Raw genomic sequence first — 17,064 nt, forward strand, 5'->3', positions numbered from 1 at the left:
AAATCGGGGCTGCAGAAGTGGCCAGAATTGGAGGAGCGCAGAGATCACCAAGGGCTGTAGGGCTGGAGGAGGTTACAGAGAGAGTGAGGAGCTAGGCCATGGAGGGATTTGAAGAAGAGGATGTAAATTTTACAATCGAGACATTGCGGGACCTGGATACATAATCACACACAAGTACACACACCTCAGGCACACCCAGACATGTGCACCCATCACATGTACACGCACACAGTCAGGAACACTGAAACACACAGGTACATCCATCATTATGACGACATAGATTCCATTGTGATGTAAAGGCCCATTCTGTGTTCTTGGCCAACATACGGGAACTAAAAGCGGAATTTCCGGCAACACTCCGAGAATGGAGGCTCCCGAGATTCCACTGACCTCCCATTGGTTAGTTGTCTATCACTGGGAACAACACAATATCCCACTGAATGTGTGAAAGTCAAGAAACTAACTGACCCGCTCCGTTATGTTCACAGGTGTTGGAAGAATGTTGGAACTCTCACTTTAAACTTTTATTCCTCATTTTATGACTGCGTTTTGATGAATGAATCACATCAGACAATCCCCTCACCTTGAGAAATATCAGCCAGTCCTATTGATCCGTTTGTATCTGTAACTCGGAGAACATTTGCTCAATGGAATCCACTTTCTCTTGAATTTCTCGAAGGTTTTTATCCGTTGTTTCTAGAATCTTCTGGCATAGAATACACGCGGAAGGAGGTTATGCTTGAACTGTCTCAAACACTGGTTAGGCCACAGCTGCAGTACTGCGTGCAGTTCTGGTCACCGCATTACAGGATGGATGTGATTGCACTGGAGAGGGTACAGAGGAGATTTACGAGGATGTTGCCGGGATTGGATAATCTTAGCTATGAGGATAGATTGGATAGGCTGGTGTTCTTTTCCTTGGAACAGAGGAGGCTGAGGGGATACCTCATTGAGTGATATAAAATTATGAGGGGCCCAGATATAGTGGATAGAAATGGTCTATTTCCCTTAGCAATGGGGCTTAAATTTAAAGTAATTGGGAAAGGTTTAGAGGGGATTTGAGGGTAAATTTCTTCATGCAGAGGATTGTGGGGGTCTGGAAATCACTGCCTAAAAGGGTGGTAGAGGCAGAAACCCTCACCGCATTTAAAAAGTGCTTGGAAGTGCCCTTGAAGTGCCGTAAGCTGCAGGGCTAGATTGTGAGAGAAAATCACAGAATGAAAGTGTTTCTGAAAACATGCGAGTGAAGGACTGGATCAAGTGGATCTCTTGTTCATTTCACCCTGTGGGTCTGAACAGCTTCATTGATCAGCAGGTAGCGGCGTGACCCGTCACTCTGCCGATCTCTCCCAGTAAGGCACGTCATACAGATCAGTTTCTGGTCAGTTTCACAAAACAGCTTCAGTTCTTCCTGATGTTCCTCACACTGAAGTTTACTTTCCTCCTCTTTCCCGTTCGAGTTTAATTTTCGAGCTTTCTCGGCCAGACTCGCTAAGGCCCGATTGACCCGGCGGTTTGTGTCTGCAAACTCCTCTGTACATTCCGGGCAGGAGCTCCGTGACCCAATGAACCTCTGTCCAGTCTGACCGGGTCCGCAGAGAGGGTTGAGCGACACACATTTTGCCCGGCAGAGGGAATTTCGTCGCGATATTCGCCAGAGGAACCGACACACCCGGAGTGCAGCAGATTGGAGTTGACTTGCCGAAGACAGAGTCTCGATACCAAGACTGACAGCGATCCTGTTCAGTTCCCGACTTCGCCAATCACTTGTTCGCCACCATTATTCGACTTAAATCGCTCTGTGGAGACAACACTGCCTTGGTTTCAATCATATTGGTTTATGTCGGGCAATTCAAAGCTAGCCAAATAGTGCAGCTTATATCACACCTTACACACTAATGGAGAATCCTAATGTGTATATATTTCCCACATGATTGTGGATATTAATGTGGCATTTTCCAGCAAATCTTTCCCAATGATGGCCCTGGAACGTGTAATCAAACAATGGGACTGAATTACATCAATTTTAAGAAGGTGATTTGATCAGATCCAATTATAAGAATACATAAGAATCAGAGTGTGATACAGCACAGAAGGAGGCTATTCGGTCCATCGGGCCTGTGAACCTTCAGAGACAGTCAGCACTTCTTGGGCCATTTTAAAAGGGAAATCTTTCCTGCAGCACTGATGTCCTGCCAGCAGGTGGCAGCGATGCACCGTATAACAATGAAAGACTTGCGAACAGACAGTGGCTCAGGGACTGGGAGGGCAGCACTGCCTGAGATATGAATCCACAGACCCAAACTCCCCGATACACATCAAAATTCATTTGCTCAAACATATACAAAACAAGCTCTAAATACATTCCGTGCAGTATAAAGTCATCTTGGAATTCAAGCCTCTCTTTCAATGCAGTAATGCTCTCTCCCTCAACCACTCCATGTGACAGCGAGTTCCACATTCTCATTACTCTCTGTGTAAAGAAATTCCTCCTAATATTGGAGAAAAGATATAATTCCAAGGCCTTCCAGCATCAATTGATGTTTTTTTACTGACCCAGCGTCCCTTGGAAGGATCCACTGAGCACAGAGGCCTGTGTGATGGGGTTACCTGGGAGGACCCGGCCTCGACAGAAAATCCACTATATCTTCTCTCCAGACTTCCTCTGCAAACAAACACTCCAGAAGCAGGTGGGCAACCGGCTCTGCCTCAGGGGTAGGTGTCAGCTGTGGCTCAGGGGCAGCGCTCTCACCTCTGGGTCAGAAGGTCGCGGGACCCGGTCTCACTCCAGACACTTGCTCACATAATCCGGGCTGATACTCCAGTGCAGTGCTGAGGGAGCGCTGCACTGTGAGACGTGAAACTCAGGCCCAGTCTGCCCTCTCAGGTGGACCTCAATGATTCCAGGGCTGTATTCGAACATGAGCAGCGGAATTCTCCCCAGTGTCCTGGCTAACATTTATCCCCCGATCTTCACCTAAAAACAGAGGTTTTGGTCATTTAATTCATTGCTCTTTGTGGGAGCTTGCTGTGCTCAAATAGGCTGACGTGTTTCTCTGCAATACAATAGTACCTACACTTTCTCAATAGTACTTCGAGCACTTTAAAGCGCTTTGAGATGTCCTGCGGTCTTCTCTGCACCTGTCACCTGATATTACTCCTTGACATTTAGGGCACTTTGTGTTTTAGGGTGAGCGGCTGCAATCATTAACACGATTCAGTTTATGGATCTTTGTCTCCACCGTGTGTCACCAGAGGGTTTGTGGTCGGCAGTGAGTTCAGTCTGAAGCAAAGTGCACTGGAATCTGGATCCCCACCCATCCCCGCCTCCTCCCTCCCTCCTCCTACTGCCAACACCCCAGGGATCGTCACCCTCCCGGCCAGAGCTCGATTATTCCCCTCCACCCTCTAACCCTGTTTGTCCTTCAAACTGCTCGAGGTTTTGTCTCCCTGTGTAAAAGTCGACGGGACATACACGAGTGTAGAATAATAATTCTCTGAGTATTGCAGTGAATTCATCGGGAAATCGCTGAACTGAATTCAGCGCAACAACATCGAAACTGACAGCGGATTGAACCAGGAAGTGCTGAAACTCAATCATGGCTTCCAGTCAGCAGGCCCAGAGTTTGACTGAGGAATTAATTTGTCCCATTTGTCTGGATTTCTTCACCAATCCGGTTTCACTGGAGTGTGGGCACAACTTCTGCCGCTCCTGTATCACACAGTATTGGGAAAAGAAGGAGACAAACTCCTGCCCGGAATGTAGAGAGGAGTTTCCGGAAATAAATCTCAGAGCCAGTCGGGCCTTAGCGAGACTGGCCGAGAAAGCTCGAAAATTAAACCTAACTCCGAAAGAGCCGGAAAGTAAACTTCACTGCGAGGAACATCAGGAAGAACTGAAGTTTTGTGAAACTGACAAGAAGCTAATCTGTTACACTTGTAGAGATGCGCGGGAACACAGAGAGCACCGCTTCATGCCCATTAAAGAAGCTGTTGAATTCTACAAGGTAAAAGGGAACAGATTTCATCACCTGATAAAATTGTATCACATTTTCATGGTCTAACACTTTAATTCTGTGATTTTCTCTCCCAATCCCAGGATCAGCTGAAATCTTCCTTAGATTCTCTCACAGAGAAGAAATCGGCGGCTCTAGAAACGGAATTAAAACAGAAACAGCAGATTTCCGGAGTTAGGGTAAGGTCTCCCTGAGCTGATTTTCTGGGATCTCGGTTAGTTTTGTTCCCTCTATCGCGGTACATTAATTATGTTTCACATTTCATTTGGTAGGAACAGTCGAGCAGTCTGCAGACCCGCATCACATCCGAGTTCGCTAAAATGCACCAGATTCTCACTGAGAAAGAGCAGCGTTTAATCCGAGATCTCAAGGAACAAGAGGAGCGGATTGTGGAAACAATGGAGGAAAATCTTCGAGAAATTCAAGAGAATTTAAATTCTATTCAGGAGAAGTTATCAAATTTACAAAAACAGATGGAACAAAAAGACGGTCAGACATCTCTAACGGTGAGGATTATATTGCGGGTCAGGTCAGTGAAACTTCACACAGTCACAAAATACCCGATGATAACTGAAATAAGTGCAGCTTTTGCTGAATAAATGGAAACTGATTTAAACCGATTGTTTTGTCTATTCTGGGGCGGCTCTGATGTTGTCATCGAACTAACCGGCTCCTACACTGTCTGCAGATTCCGGGGAATGCCTGAGACCTCCTGGGAATGAGTTGTTGTGATCTTGATATTTTGCTGGAACTACTTCTGTTTTACTGCAACTCACCTTGTCCATCAGTATTTTCATGCATTTTGAAAGAGCTGAGCTATTAATCCCAATCCCCCACTCTAGCCCCACGACACTAAATTCCTTTCATTTTCAAGGTTATATCCAATTTCCTTTTGAAAATTACTATCGAATCTGCTCCCCCACCCTTTCTATCAGTGCATTCCAGATCATCACAAATAATTGTTTTAAAAAACTCCCACTCTCTTTTTTGCCAATTATCTGAAAGATTCTGTATGTGATCCCCAGGACTCTCTGTTCCTGCACCCCATTTAAAATTTTACCATTTAGTTTACAATGCCTCTCCTCATTCTTCCTTCCAAAATGCCTCACTTCACACTTCTCTGTGTTAAATTGTACCCACATTGTGTCTGCTCATTTCACCAGTCTGTCTGTGTCCTCCTGAAGTCTTTTACTGTCCTCACTGTTTGTGTTTTATTTATTTCAGGAGGAAGCTTGTCGGAAGAGGAGGTAGGACATGCTCTTTACAGAATCTCTGCACAGTTTGGTAAAATAACTCAGAAAAGTGTTTATTGTTGATATTTCGTATTGACTATTTAATATTTACAGGATTAGTGAGGACGAACAAAAGCTGCCAGTAGCAGATCCCACCATATCTATCGGACAGTTCAACGGCCCTTTACAGTACACAGCGTGGAGAGAAATGTTAGGCGCCATTAACCCCGGTAAATCTCCTATATTCCTTTTCATGATTTATAAATCCAGATGAGAAGGGCCTAAACCAACTCCCAGACCCCGGATTAAATGATCACTGATGTCCGTGTCTAGTCTGGAAGTCAGGAGTCTTTGCACTGGATAAGGGAGGGCTTGAGGTGATCTTACTGAAGTATTCAAGATCCTAAACCGCAGAGAGAAGATAAACATCCAGAGGTTTAACACAGTCACAGAGTCTACAACAAAGTAGCGACAGTCTCAAACTCAGAGAATGGCAGGAAAATATATCCGGGGGGGGGGGGCGGCGTGGGGTGGGGGGGGGGGTGGGGCGCGGGGGAGGAGGTAGGATGGTGGGGGTTGTGGGGCGGAGGGGCAAAGCCGAGGGGCAGCCAGCAGCGGGCAGGACAATTCATGCCCCTCCCGGCCACAGAGAAACTGTTACACAGAGAATAAATAGAAAGAATGTGTTTTTATATCGGACTTTTCACGAACTCGGGACGTCCCAAAGTGCTTTACAGCCAATGAAGAGTTTTTAAAGTGTAGTCACTGTTGTAATGTAGGAAACACAACAATCAATTTGCACACAGCAAGCTCCCACAAGCAGCAACTTGATAATGACTAGATAACTGTTTTTGTAATGGTGGTTGATGGAAAAATATTGTCCAGCATACCTGAGGGAACTAACACCTTGCATCATTCCCTGTGGGGGTTCCAGCGGTCCCTTTAAGGACCACAGGTTGGGCCATTCTACAGACTGTTCCACTGGGTGGGACTTGCACAGCCCAATGGAAGACCAAGATTACATTGGGGTCCCAAGTACATTATAAGTTCTGAAAACTTTAAGCACAAATAGGACTGAGCTGCCTGGGCTTGGAAAGTGGAATTGTGAGGGCTGAGGAGAGAGGAGGTCTAATTTGGATACCCTGCCCTATTGGATACCCTCTGCCATATATCACAGCAGAAAATAAACGTCAAAACTAATACATTGTGGGAAGTGCTTTGAGACATTTGTCAGGAACATTAGAAATGTAAGTTTCTCTTTCACATGTGATTGCAGTGTATTTGCTTATGCTCGACTCTGTCTTACCTGTGAAATATTTTATTCACAACACTACTTTCCTTGTTGCCTTTGAAATTAGCTGCTTAAATACTAGTTTAGAACCAGGCTAGAAAGTCATTGCATCACCTTTGAAAGTAACACCAATCCCATGATCACTCACTTCGACCTAGACTCTCACCCACTTTCTCTGATTTGCTTTGAGTTATCCACAGTTCTTACTTCAGTACATAACTTGACACCAATGCCTGTTCTGATATTTTATACCAATATATCGACTGGATAAAACATCAACATTCGGTTCAATGCTTGGTATTTTAATTTTTATTCTCTCGCTGCAGTATTTGCTTCGTTATAAATATCCATGGGGCAAGTAACAGAGCAGATAATGAGAAACTGTGTCCTCTGACAAGTAGGTCAGTAACCAGAGGCCATAGATTGAAAATAATTGGCAAAAGAACGAGAGGAAAATTAAGAAGCAATTGTTTCCCACAGAGGGTTGTTATGATCTGGAATGCACTCCCTGAAAGGCGGTAGAAGCAGATTCCACAGGAACATTCCTCAGGCAATTGGGCATATTCTTGAAGAGAACTAAACATAGAAACATAGATACATAGAAAATAGGTGCAGGAGTAGGCCATCCGGCCCTTCGAGCCTGCATCACCATTCAATAAGATCATGGCTGATCATTCCCTCAGTACCCCTTTCCTGCTTTCTCTCCATATCCCTTGATCCCTTTAGCCGTAAGGGCCATATCTAACTCCCTCTTGAATATATCCAATGAACTGGCATCAACAACTCTCAGCGGTAGGGAATTCCACAGGTTAACAACTCTCTGAGTGAAGTAGTTTCTCCTCATCTCAATCCTAAATGGCTTACCCCATATCCTAAGACTGTGTTCCCTAGTTCTAGACTTCCCCATCATCGGGAACATTCTTCCCACATCTAACCTGTCCAGTCCCATCAGAATCTTATAAGATTCTATGATATCCCCTCTCATCCTTCTAAACTCCAGTGTATAAATGGCCAGTTGATCCAGTCTCTCCTCATATCTCAGTCCTGCCATCCTGGGAATCAGTCTGGTGAACCTTCACTGCACTCCCTCAATAGCAAGAACATCCTTCCTCAGATTAGGAGACCAAAACTGAACACAATATTCCAGGTGAGGCCTCACCAAGGCCCTGTACAACTGCAGTAAGACCTCCCTGCTCCTATACTTAAATCCCCCTAGCTATGGAGGCCAACATACCATTTGCCTTATACACTGCCTGCTGTGCCTGCATAACAACTTTCAATGACTGATGAACCATGACACCCAGGTCTCGTTGCACCTCTCCCTTTCCTAATCTGCCGTCATTCAGATAATATTCTGCCTTCATGTTTTTGCCCCCAAAGTGGATAACCTCACATTTAGCCACATTGTACTGCATCTGCCATGCATTTGACCACTCACCTAACCTGTCCAAGTCACCCTGCAGCCTTTTAGCGTCCTCCTCACAGCTCACACCACCACCCAGTTTAGCATCATCTGCAAACTTGGAGATATTACACTCAATTCCTTCATCTAAATCATTAATGTATGTTGTAAAGAGCTGGGGTCCCAGCACTGAGCCCTGCGGCACTCCACTAGTCACTGCCTGCCATTCTGAAAAGGACCCGTTTATCCCGACTCTCTGCTTCCTGTCCACTAACCAATTCTCTATCCACGTCAGTACATTACCCCCAATACCATGTGCTTTGATTTTGCACACCAATCTCTTGTGTGGGACCTTGTCAAAAGCCTTTTGAAAGTCCAAATACACCACATCCATTGGTTCTCCCTTGTCCACTCTGCTAGTTACATCCTCAAAAAATTCCAGAAGATTTGTCAAGCATGATTTCCCTTTCATAAATCCATGCTGACTTGGACCGATCCTGTCACTGCTTTCCAAATATGCTGCTATTTCATCTTTAATAATTGATTCCAACATTTTCCCCACTACTGATGTCAGGCTAACCAGTCTATAATTACCCGTTTTCTCTCTCCCTCCTTTTTTAAATAGTGGTATTACATTAGCTACCCTCCAGTCCATAGGAACTGATCCAGAGTCGATAGACTGTTGGAAAATGATCACCAATGCATCCACTATTTCTATGGCCACTTTCTTAAGTACTCTGGGATGCAGACTATCAGGCCCCAGGGAATTATTGGCCTTCAATCCCATCAATTTCCCGAATATAATTTCCCGCTTTATAAGGATATCCTTCAGTTTCTCCTTCTCACTAGACCCTCAGTCCCCTAGTATTTCCGGAAGGTTATTTGTGTCTACCTTCATGAAAACAGAACCAAAGTATTTGTTTAACTGGTCCGCCATTTCTTTGATCCCCATTATAAATTCACCTGAATCTGACGGCAAGGAACCTATGTTTGTTTTCACTAACCTTTTTCTCTTCACATATCTGTAGTAGCTTTTGCAATCAGTTTATATGTTCCCAGCAAGCTTCCTCTCATACTCTATTTTCCCCCTCCTAATTAAACACTTTGTCCTCCTCTGCTATATTATAAAATTCTCCCAGTCCTCAGGTTTACTGCTTTTTCTGGCCAATTTATATGCCTCTTTCTTGGATTTAACATGATCCTTAATTTCCCTTGTTAGCCACGGTTGAGCCACCTTCCCCGTTTTATTTTTACTCCAGACAGGGATGTACAATTGTTGAAGTTGATCCATGTGATCTTTAAATATTTGCCATTGCCTATCCACCGTCAACCCTTTAAGTATCACTCGCCAGTCTATTCTAGTCAATTCACATCTCATATCATCGAAGTTATCTTTCCCCAAGTTCAGGACCCTAGTCTCTGAATTAATTGTGTCACTCTCCATCTTAATAAAGAATTCTACCATATTATGGTCACTCTTCCCCAAGGGGCCTCGCAAAACAAGATTGTTAATTAGTCCTTTCTCATTACACATCACCCAGTCTAGGATGGCTAGCCCTCTAGTTGGTTCCTCCACATATTGGTCCAGAAAACCATCCCTAATACACTCCAGGAAATCCTCCTCCACTGCGTGGCTACCAATTTGGTTAACCCAGTCAATATGTAGATTAAAGTCGCCCATGATATCTGCTGTATCTTTATTGCATGCATCCCTAATTTCTTGTTTGATGCTGTCCCCATCCTCATTACTACTGTTTGGTGGTCTGTACACAACTCCCACTAGCGTTTTCTGCCCTTTCGTATTCCGTAGCTCCACCCATATAGATTCCACATCATCCAAGCTAATGTCCTTCATTACTATTGCATTAATTTCCTCTTTAATCAGCAATGCCACCCCATCTCCTTTTCCTTTCTGTCTATCCTTCCTAAATGTTGAATAATACTGGATGTTGAGTTCCCAGCCTTGGTCACCCTGGAGTCATGTCTCCGTGATGCCAATTACATCATATCCATTAACTGCTATCTACGCAGTTAATTCGTCCACCTTATTCTGAATACTCCTCGGATTGAGGCACAGAGCCTTCAGGTTTGTCTTTCTAACATCCTTTGTCCCTTTAGGATTTTGCTTTTTGCCTTGGGTTTTTCTGCCCTCCACTTTTACTTTTCTTCTTTCTATATTTTGCTTCTGCCCTCATTCTACTTCCCTCTGTCTCCCTGCATAGGTTCCCATCCTCCGCCATATTAGTTTAACCTGTCCCCAACAGCACTAGCAAACACTGGAGTGTGGGACTGAATGGGACAGCTCTTTCACAGAATCAGCACAGGCACGGCGGGCCGAATGGTCTCCTCCTGTGATGTGAGATTCTATGATTTTCACCCAATGTGAAATTGGGTTGGGTTGTTTTCTCTCTCTCCCCTTCCCCGCCCTCTCTTCCCTTCACCTGCTCTCTCTCTCACCCCGCTTTCCTCCCCTCCCCTGCCCCGCTCCTCATTCACCGTTCTTTCTCCTCCACCCCATTCTCTCTCACCCCCGCTCTCCTTCACCCCGCTGTCTCCAATGGTTTTCTGGTCATATCTTCGGGCGCTGCTTCCGCTGAAGCACTAAGTTTTGGGGGCGGGGGCAGAGTGGGGAGAGAGGTAAATTACATAAATCGACTCCCGGGGCGTAAACCCTGGAGTGACAGAAGATTCCATGAACACAACCGAGAGCCTAAGTGGGCACTTTGAAAAGGAAAGTGTGAATAAATCACCGAAACTAAATCACTGTGTTTTACTTTAACTTTCCCCCAGCTCCAGCCTCTCTGACTTTGGATCTGAACACAGCGAATCCCGCGCTCATCCTGTCTGAGGACCGGACCAGTGTGAGACTGGGAGACAAATGGCAGCCGCTCCCTGACACCCCGGAGAGGTTTGATTGGTGGCTTTGTGTCCTGGGATCAGAGGGATTCACATCAGGAAGACACTACTGGGAGGTGGAGGTAGGGGATAAGACTGAGTGGCGTCTGGGAGTGGCCCGAGAGTCTGCCGAGAGAAAAGGGGGGTTCACCCTGAGCCCAGAGAACGGATACTGGATTGTGCGGCTGCATCCTGGAAGTGTCTATCTTGCAGGCACCTCCCCCTCAGCGACCCCCCTCACCCAGAGTGTGGAGCCCCGGAAGATCGGGGTGTACCTGGACTATGAGGGCGGACAGGTGTCATTTTACAATGCGGACAACATGTTCCAACTCCACACTTTCACCCACACTTTCACCGAGAGAATCTTTCCCATCTTCAATCCGGGATCGAATTACGGCGGGGAAAACTCCGCACCGCTAACAATCTGTGGGATTAAAGGTCACTAACAGGTCCACCCATAATTTCACCCTGTCTTCTGCGGGGGTGGGGGGAGCGGGAGGGAAGAAACAAATGGATGGTGAATTGTGGAGGGGAACTCTGGATGGAATGACCTGTGAACTGCAGGAACCCGGTTACCTTCCTGCCTGTAATGTTGCTCCACAGGCGGAAGGTGGCGCTACATGGCGGTGTTTGAGATGAATCAGTGCAACACCTCTGCTGTCAAGTCTGTTATTAAACTACACAATAGAAGCGGCAGTTATTAAAAACAAAACAATTCGGGACTTAATTATATCCCAGAAGCATGAATTAAACGTGTTTCTTTAAACTTGCACCTTGCTCCAGACTCTGGAACAATACTTTACCCATCCCTGGAATTTAGAAGGTTAAGAGGTGATTTGATCGAAGTTTTCAAGATATTAAGGGGAACTGATAGGGTAGATAGAGAGAAACTATTTTCACTGATTGGGGAATCCAGGACTAGGGGACATAGTCCAAAACTTATCGCTAGTCTTTCAGGAGTGAAGTTAGGAAATTCGTCTACACACAAAGGGTGGGGGAAGTTTGGAAATCACTTCTGCATACCGCAATTGCTGCTGGGTCACTTGTTCATTTTAAATCTGAGGTTGATAGATCTTCGTTAACCAAAGGTATTAAGGGATATGGGCCAAAGGCAGGTATATGGAGTTAGGACACAACTCAGCCATGATCTCATTGAATTGCAGGACAGGCTCCAGGGGCTGAATGGCCTCCTCCTGCTCCTATCCTGAACTAACGGGACCGATTTTAAGAGCCCCCGTCTGGTGTAACCGGAGCGATAGTCGCCTGGAAATGGCACTAACGTTTACACTTTCGCTTCAGCCATCGCCACCTTGGTTGGGGTCCTGAGATGGGCAGCGGGAACTCCCGCCTGTTTTTGGGTGAAATCTCGTCATTTGCAAACCGGGGTCCCGTGACGTAGATGATCCTTATTGCAATTCTGAAGTACAAATGGGCGGAGCGGCCGAACCAGCTGCTCTTCAAACACCCACTGGAGGCCGCTCAGAAATCGGGCAGTTTAATTTTTTTTTAAAAACAGACCTCTCTCTCCTAAAATCTACAGATTAAAGAATACACATTCCTGACAGCAGTTGACCATTACTTTCCGATTAACTTAATTTAGTTCACAAATATTTTCAACCTTCCTCATGTTCTGCATCCTCCAAGGCCGTTGGATAATTTTTTCTTGTAGCAGTATGAGCATTTCATGTTGAAAGTTTCTTCTGTATTTTTGTATTCGTTCACAGGATGTGGGTATCGCTGTCAATGGCAGCATTTATTGCTCATCCCTAATTACCCTCAAGAAGGGGATAGGGATCCACCTTCTTGAACTGCTACAGTCCGTGTGGTGAATGTGCTTCCACACTGCTTTTAAGGAGTTCCAGGATTTTGAATCAGCAACGACAAAGGAACTATAGATATATTTCCAAGTCAGGATGGTGTGTGACTTGGAGTGTAACTTGGAGGTGAGGGTGTTCCCTTGCATCTGCTGCCCCTGTCCTTTTAAGTGGTCGCAGGTTTGGGACGTGCTAGAGAAGCAACCTTGGCGAGTTGCTGCAGTGCAACTTGTAGATGGTACACACTGCAGCCACGGTGCATTGGTGGTGGAGGGAGTGAATGTTGAAGGTGGTGGATGGGGTGCCTATCAAGCAGAATGTTTTGTGCTGGATCGTATTGAGTTTTGCGAGTGTTGTTGGAGCTGCACTCATCTAGGCAAGTGGAGAGTATTCAAAAACATACCTGCCTTGTAGGTGGAGATTTCGGGGAGTCAGGACGTGATCAAAAGTGAGTTGACCAAATCGTGCCAATATCCTTGTGTATTAATTCACCAGTTTTAAACAATGAAATAACCCACTTGGACAGGGTATAGATTTAGTGCACGATTTCCTATAATGAATTGATCAGATTCATTGATTGCTTTTAAAATAGCTGTGATTATTATTTGATAGTTGCATTATAAATCATGAATCAGACATCACATGCTGCCATTTCATTTATTTTCTTATTGGAAGTCAGTATGAATAATATTTACATTGTTGTACTCATGGCTGGTATTCTTAAGTTGTGCTCACTTGAGGCTTTTACAGGTTAAGTAGAAACCAGGAAAGGCCCTCCGTACCAGGGTTGAGAATGTCCATTACATGTCCCCACACTCTATACTGGGTGGGCCCTTTAAATGCTCCCAGAGACAGGCTGCCTTCTGCTGTTTGGTTGATAGTCATCTTCTCTAATAATGTCACAAAGTCACAAATTACATCCTTTCTGATTGTGACAAAGGCAAGCTATCCCTCCTCATCCTGTGACTTGTCTGCAGCCTTTGACACGATTGACCACTATCCTTCTCCAATGCCTCCCCACTGTCATCCAGTTGGGTGTGACCACACTCGCCTGGTTCCATTCTTATCTATCTAATCATAGCCAGAGAGAATCACTTGCAACGGCTTCTCTTCACGCCCTCACATCGTTACCTCTGGTGTCCCCCAAGGAGCTATCCTTGTCCCCCTTCCTATTTCTCATCTACAGGTTGCCCCTTGGCGATATCATCCAAAATCAGTGTCAGTTTACACATGTACACTGACGACACCCAGCTCTACCTCACCATCACTTCTCTCGACCCCTCCGTGGTCTCTAAATTATCAGACTGCTTGCCCGACATCCAGTACTGGACGAGCATAACTTTTCTCCAATTAAATATTGGAAAGACCAAAGCCATTGTTTTCAGTCACCGCCACAAACTCCATTCCCTAACCACTGACTCCATCCCTCTCCCCAACTTCTGTCTGAGGCTGAACCAGACTGTTTACAACCTTGGTATCATATTTGACCCCGAAATTAGCTTTTGACCACATATCCACAGCATAACTAAAATCGGCTATTTACACCTCCATCTCATCGCCCATCTCCGCTCCTGCCTCAGCTCATCCGCTGCTGAAGCCCTCATCCATGCCTTTGTTACCTCGAGACTTGACTATTCCAATGCACTCCTGGCTGGCCTCCCATACTCTACATTACGTAAATTACAGGTGATCCAAAACTCAGCTGCACGTGTCCTAACTCACACCAAGTCCCGCTCACCCATCACCCACTCTGTTCAGCGACCTACATTGGCTTCCAGTAAAGCAGCGCCTTGATTTCAAAATTCTCATCCTTATTTTCAAATCCCTCCACGGCCTCGCCTCTCCCTGTCTCCAATCTTCTCCAGCCCCACAACCCCTGTGCCTCCCCACCCACCCCAGAGATGTCTGCCCTCCTGAGCTTCGCTGATTATAAATCGCTCCACCATCAGTGGCCGTGCCTTCAGCTGCTTGGGCCCCAAGCTCTGGAACTCCCTCCCTAAACCCCTCCGGTTTGCTACCTGTTTCCTCCTTCAAGACACTCCTTAAAACCTCCGTCTTTGACCAAACTTTTGGTCACTTGCAGCAATTTCTACATATGCGGCTCGGTGTCAAATTATTCATCTCAAAATATGCCTGTGAAGCGCTTTGGGATGTTTCACTATGTTAAAGGTGCTATATAAATACAAGTTGTTATTGTAAATATGTAATATTGAACAGCAAAAATTAAACCAGCTCTTCAATATGCTACTTTATAATGTTGTTCGATTATTTTTGGAGAGCGTGTCATACCTCTGCTCCTCAGGCTCACTGTCCTGGAATAGACAGAAACACAAATGTTGACGCAGAGCAAACCGCTGGCAGTGCTCAAACAGACTAAACAAGGCTCGACTTTGCAGCATGAAAGAGCTCGAGAGTCAATAGTAAAATGTCAAGCAACTCGCTGATCTCAGCTGTCCAAAACCTGAAGGAAATGGTTAAGGCCTTTGAGAGGAGCAGACGAGAACTAATGGAAGGAAATGATTGGAAAGCTAATTAGCAAAGGTGAGTGGATCGTATTGGATTAATTGAGTTAAGGGTTTAGTGAAGTGGATGGGCTGATACTCAATATTGAGGGCGATCACTGGAAAGCTTGACAGGGATTTTTGAAAACAGGTACGGGGTCAGCAAGAAACTGAAATAAGTGCTGGAGGAAACCGAGCACATAAGCTATAGAGGATGCACTGACCGCAGGAAGGATGCTTGTAAAGATTCTGAGAAAGCCACAACAATGGGCAGATATAGGAACAGGAGTAGGCCATTCAGCCCCTCGAGTCTGTTCCAGCATTCAATTAGATCAAGCACCAACTCCGAATGCAGAAGACCAAGTCATGGAGGAAGAAGTATTTCAGAAGCCAGAGAACATGGTTAGGACAAAGATGCAGTTGGTGAGGTGCAGGAAGATTCTGGCTGTAGGAAGGTTTGTGGTGATGAGTGTGATAATGTTGAGTTGGATACCCAGAGACAGGTCCGTGCACATTGAAGTTAAATGACAAAAGGTACTGGAAGAGCGGGAAGAGCTAAATGACAATGTAAGAAATCCTGTAAGGGCTCTGAACCCCCCAGCCCCCCCATGCAAGGATGGCCGAGAAAATCAAGGCAATTTCCTTAGTTATGCTTCTTGTTTTTGGTGAAAAAGGGGTTTGCAAAGAAAATCACAAATATGAATAATTGCCTGTCAATCTGTTGGGACAATAATACTGGGACTTTGAAAAGTAAAGTGCAATGTTCTTGTGACAAAAATGGGAGAGAGATGAACAAATAAAAACAATGGAACTGGTCAGGAACGTTGAAGTAGCTGCAAGAAACATTTACATTGGATAGGAGGGAGAAGGACAGGAGGAAAGGTGATCCACATGACATTGATTACAGAGTGGAATCTAGACAGCAGGTGGGTGATATACAAGAACCAGGTAACATTAACAAGGGTAAACTAGGGGCCAAAAGATGGGAACATCTACAGTAAGCTGTATAGACGTGAATGCTGAATGCATTCCAAAACATGAGGCTACTGTAGCACTCGGGGACTACAGTGTTATGGGAATATTATAAACATGGCTGAATGCAGAGGATGGTGCACAGGGACAGGAGGAGCCTGTTCCACCATTCAGTTAGATCATGGCTGATCTGTACCTCAACTGCATTTACCCACTTTTGCTCCATATCCCATGATGCCCTTAACCAACAAAAATCTACCCATCTCAGTCTGGAAAATGTTTTTGATCCTCACATTCAGTCTTTTGAGTGAGAATATTCCAGATGAACACAATCTTGTGATTGAATAAAAAATTATAAATACAACAAAAAAGTATTCAGGCACAGCAGAGTAAACAGCAAAGATGTATCCCTGGATATCAGAGGAGATTAAAGCTGTTCGTCCTGTGAAAGAGCTGTCCAATTTATTCCCACGCCAAAGCCTTTTCCCCATAACCCTGCAAATTAGTCCTCAAGTACATGTCCTATTGCCTTTTGAAAGTCCCTATTGAATCTGCTTCCACCACCCTTTCAGGTTCCAAATCTAAATAACCCTGTGTGAAAAAATATCTCCACATTTACCCTCTAGTTCTCTTGCCAATTATTTTAAATCTATGACCTCTGGCTGCCAATCCACTTGCCAGAAGAAACGGTTTCTCCCCGTTTCCTCAATCAAACCCCTCAGAATTTTGATTATCTTTATTAGGTGTCCCCTTGACCTTTTTTGCTCCAAAGAGAACAATCCCAGCTTCTGCAATCTCTCTACATAACTGAAGTCCCTCATTCCTTCTATCATCTGAGTAAACCTCCTTCTTACCCTGTGTCCAAGACATTGACATCCTTCCTCAAGTGTGGTTCCCAGAATTCTGCACAATACGCCAGCTGAGGCCTAACCAGTGATTTG

General features: G+C 45.2%; 1 protein-coding gene across 1 annotated transcript; it reads left to right on the forward strand.

The window, feature by feature from the left end:
- Positions 1-3,542: 3,542 nt before the first annotated feature.
- On the forward strand, positions 3,543-11,282 carry LOC139229636 (zinc-binding protein A33-like). Its single transcript, XM_070861150.1, has 6 exons — positions 3,543-4,007; positions 4,100-4,195; positions 4,289-4,522; positions 5,241-5,263; positions 5,363-5,478; positions 10,732-11,282. Exons 1-6 carry the CDS (start codon positions 3,600-3,602, stop codon positions 11,280-11,282), a joined length of 1,428 nt encoding a protein of 475 aa, XP_070717251.1. The 5' UTR covers positions 3,543-3,599.
- The last annotated feature ends 5,782 nt before the right edge of the window (positions 11,283-17,064 follow it).

This window comes from Pristiophorus japonicus, chromosome 19 (genome assembly GCF_044704955.1).
Source record: "Pristiophorus japonicus isolate sPriJap1 chromosome 19, sPriJap1.hap1, whole genome shotgun sequence".
In the NCBI taxonomy this organism is placed as follows: Eukaryota; Metazoa; Chordata; class Chondrichthyes; family Pristiophoridae; genus Pristiophorus; species Pristiophorus japonicus.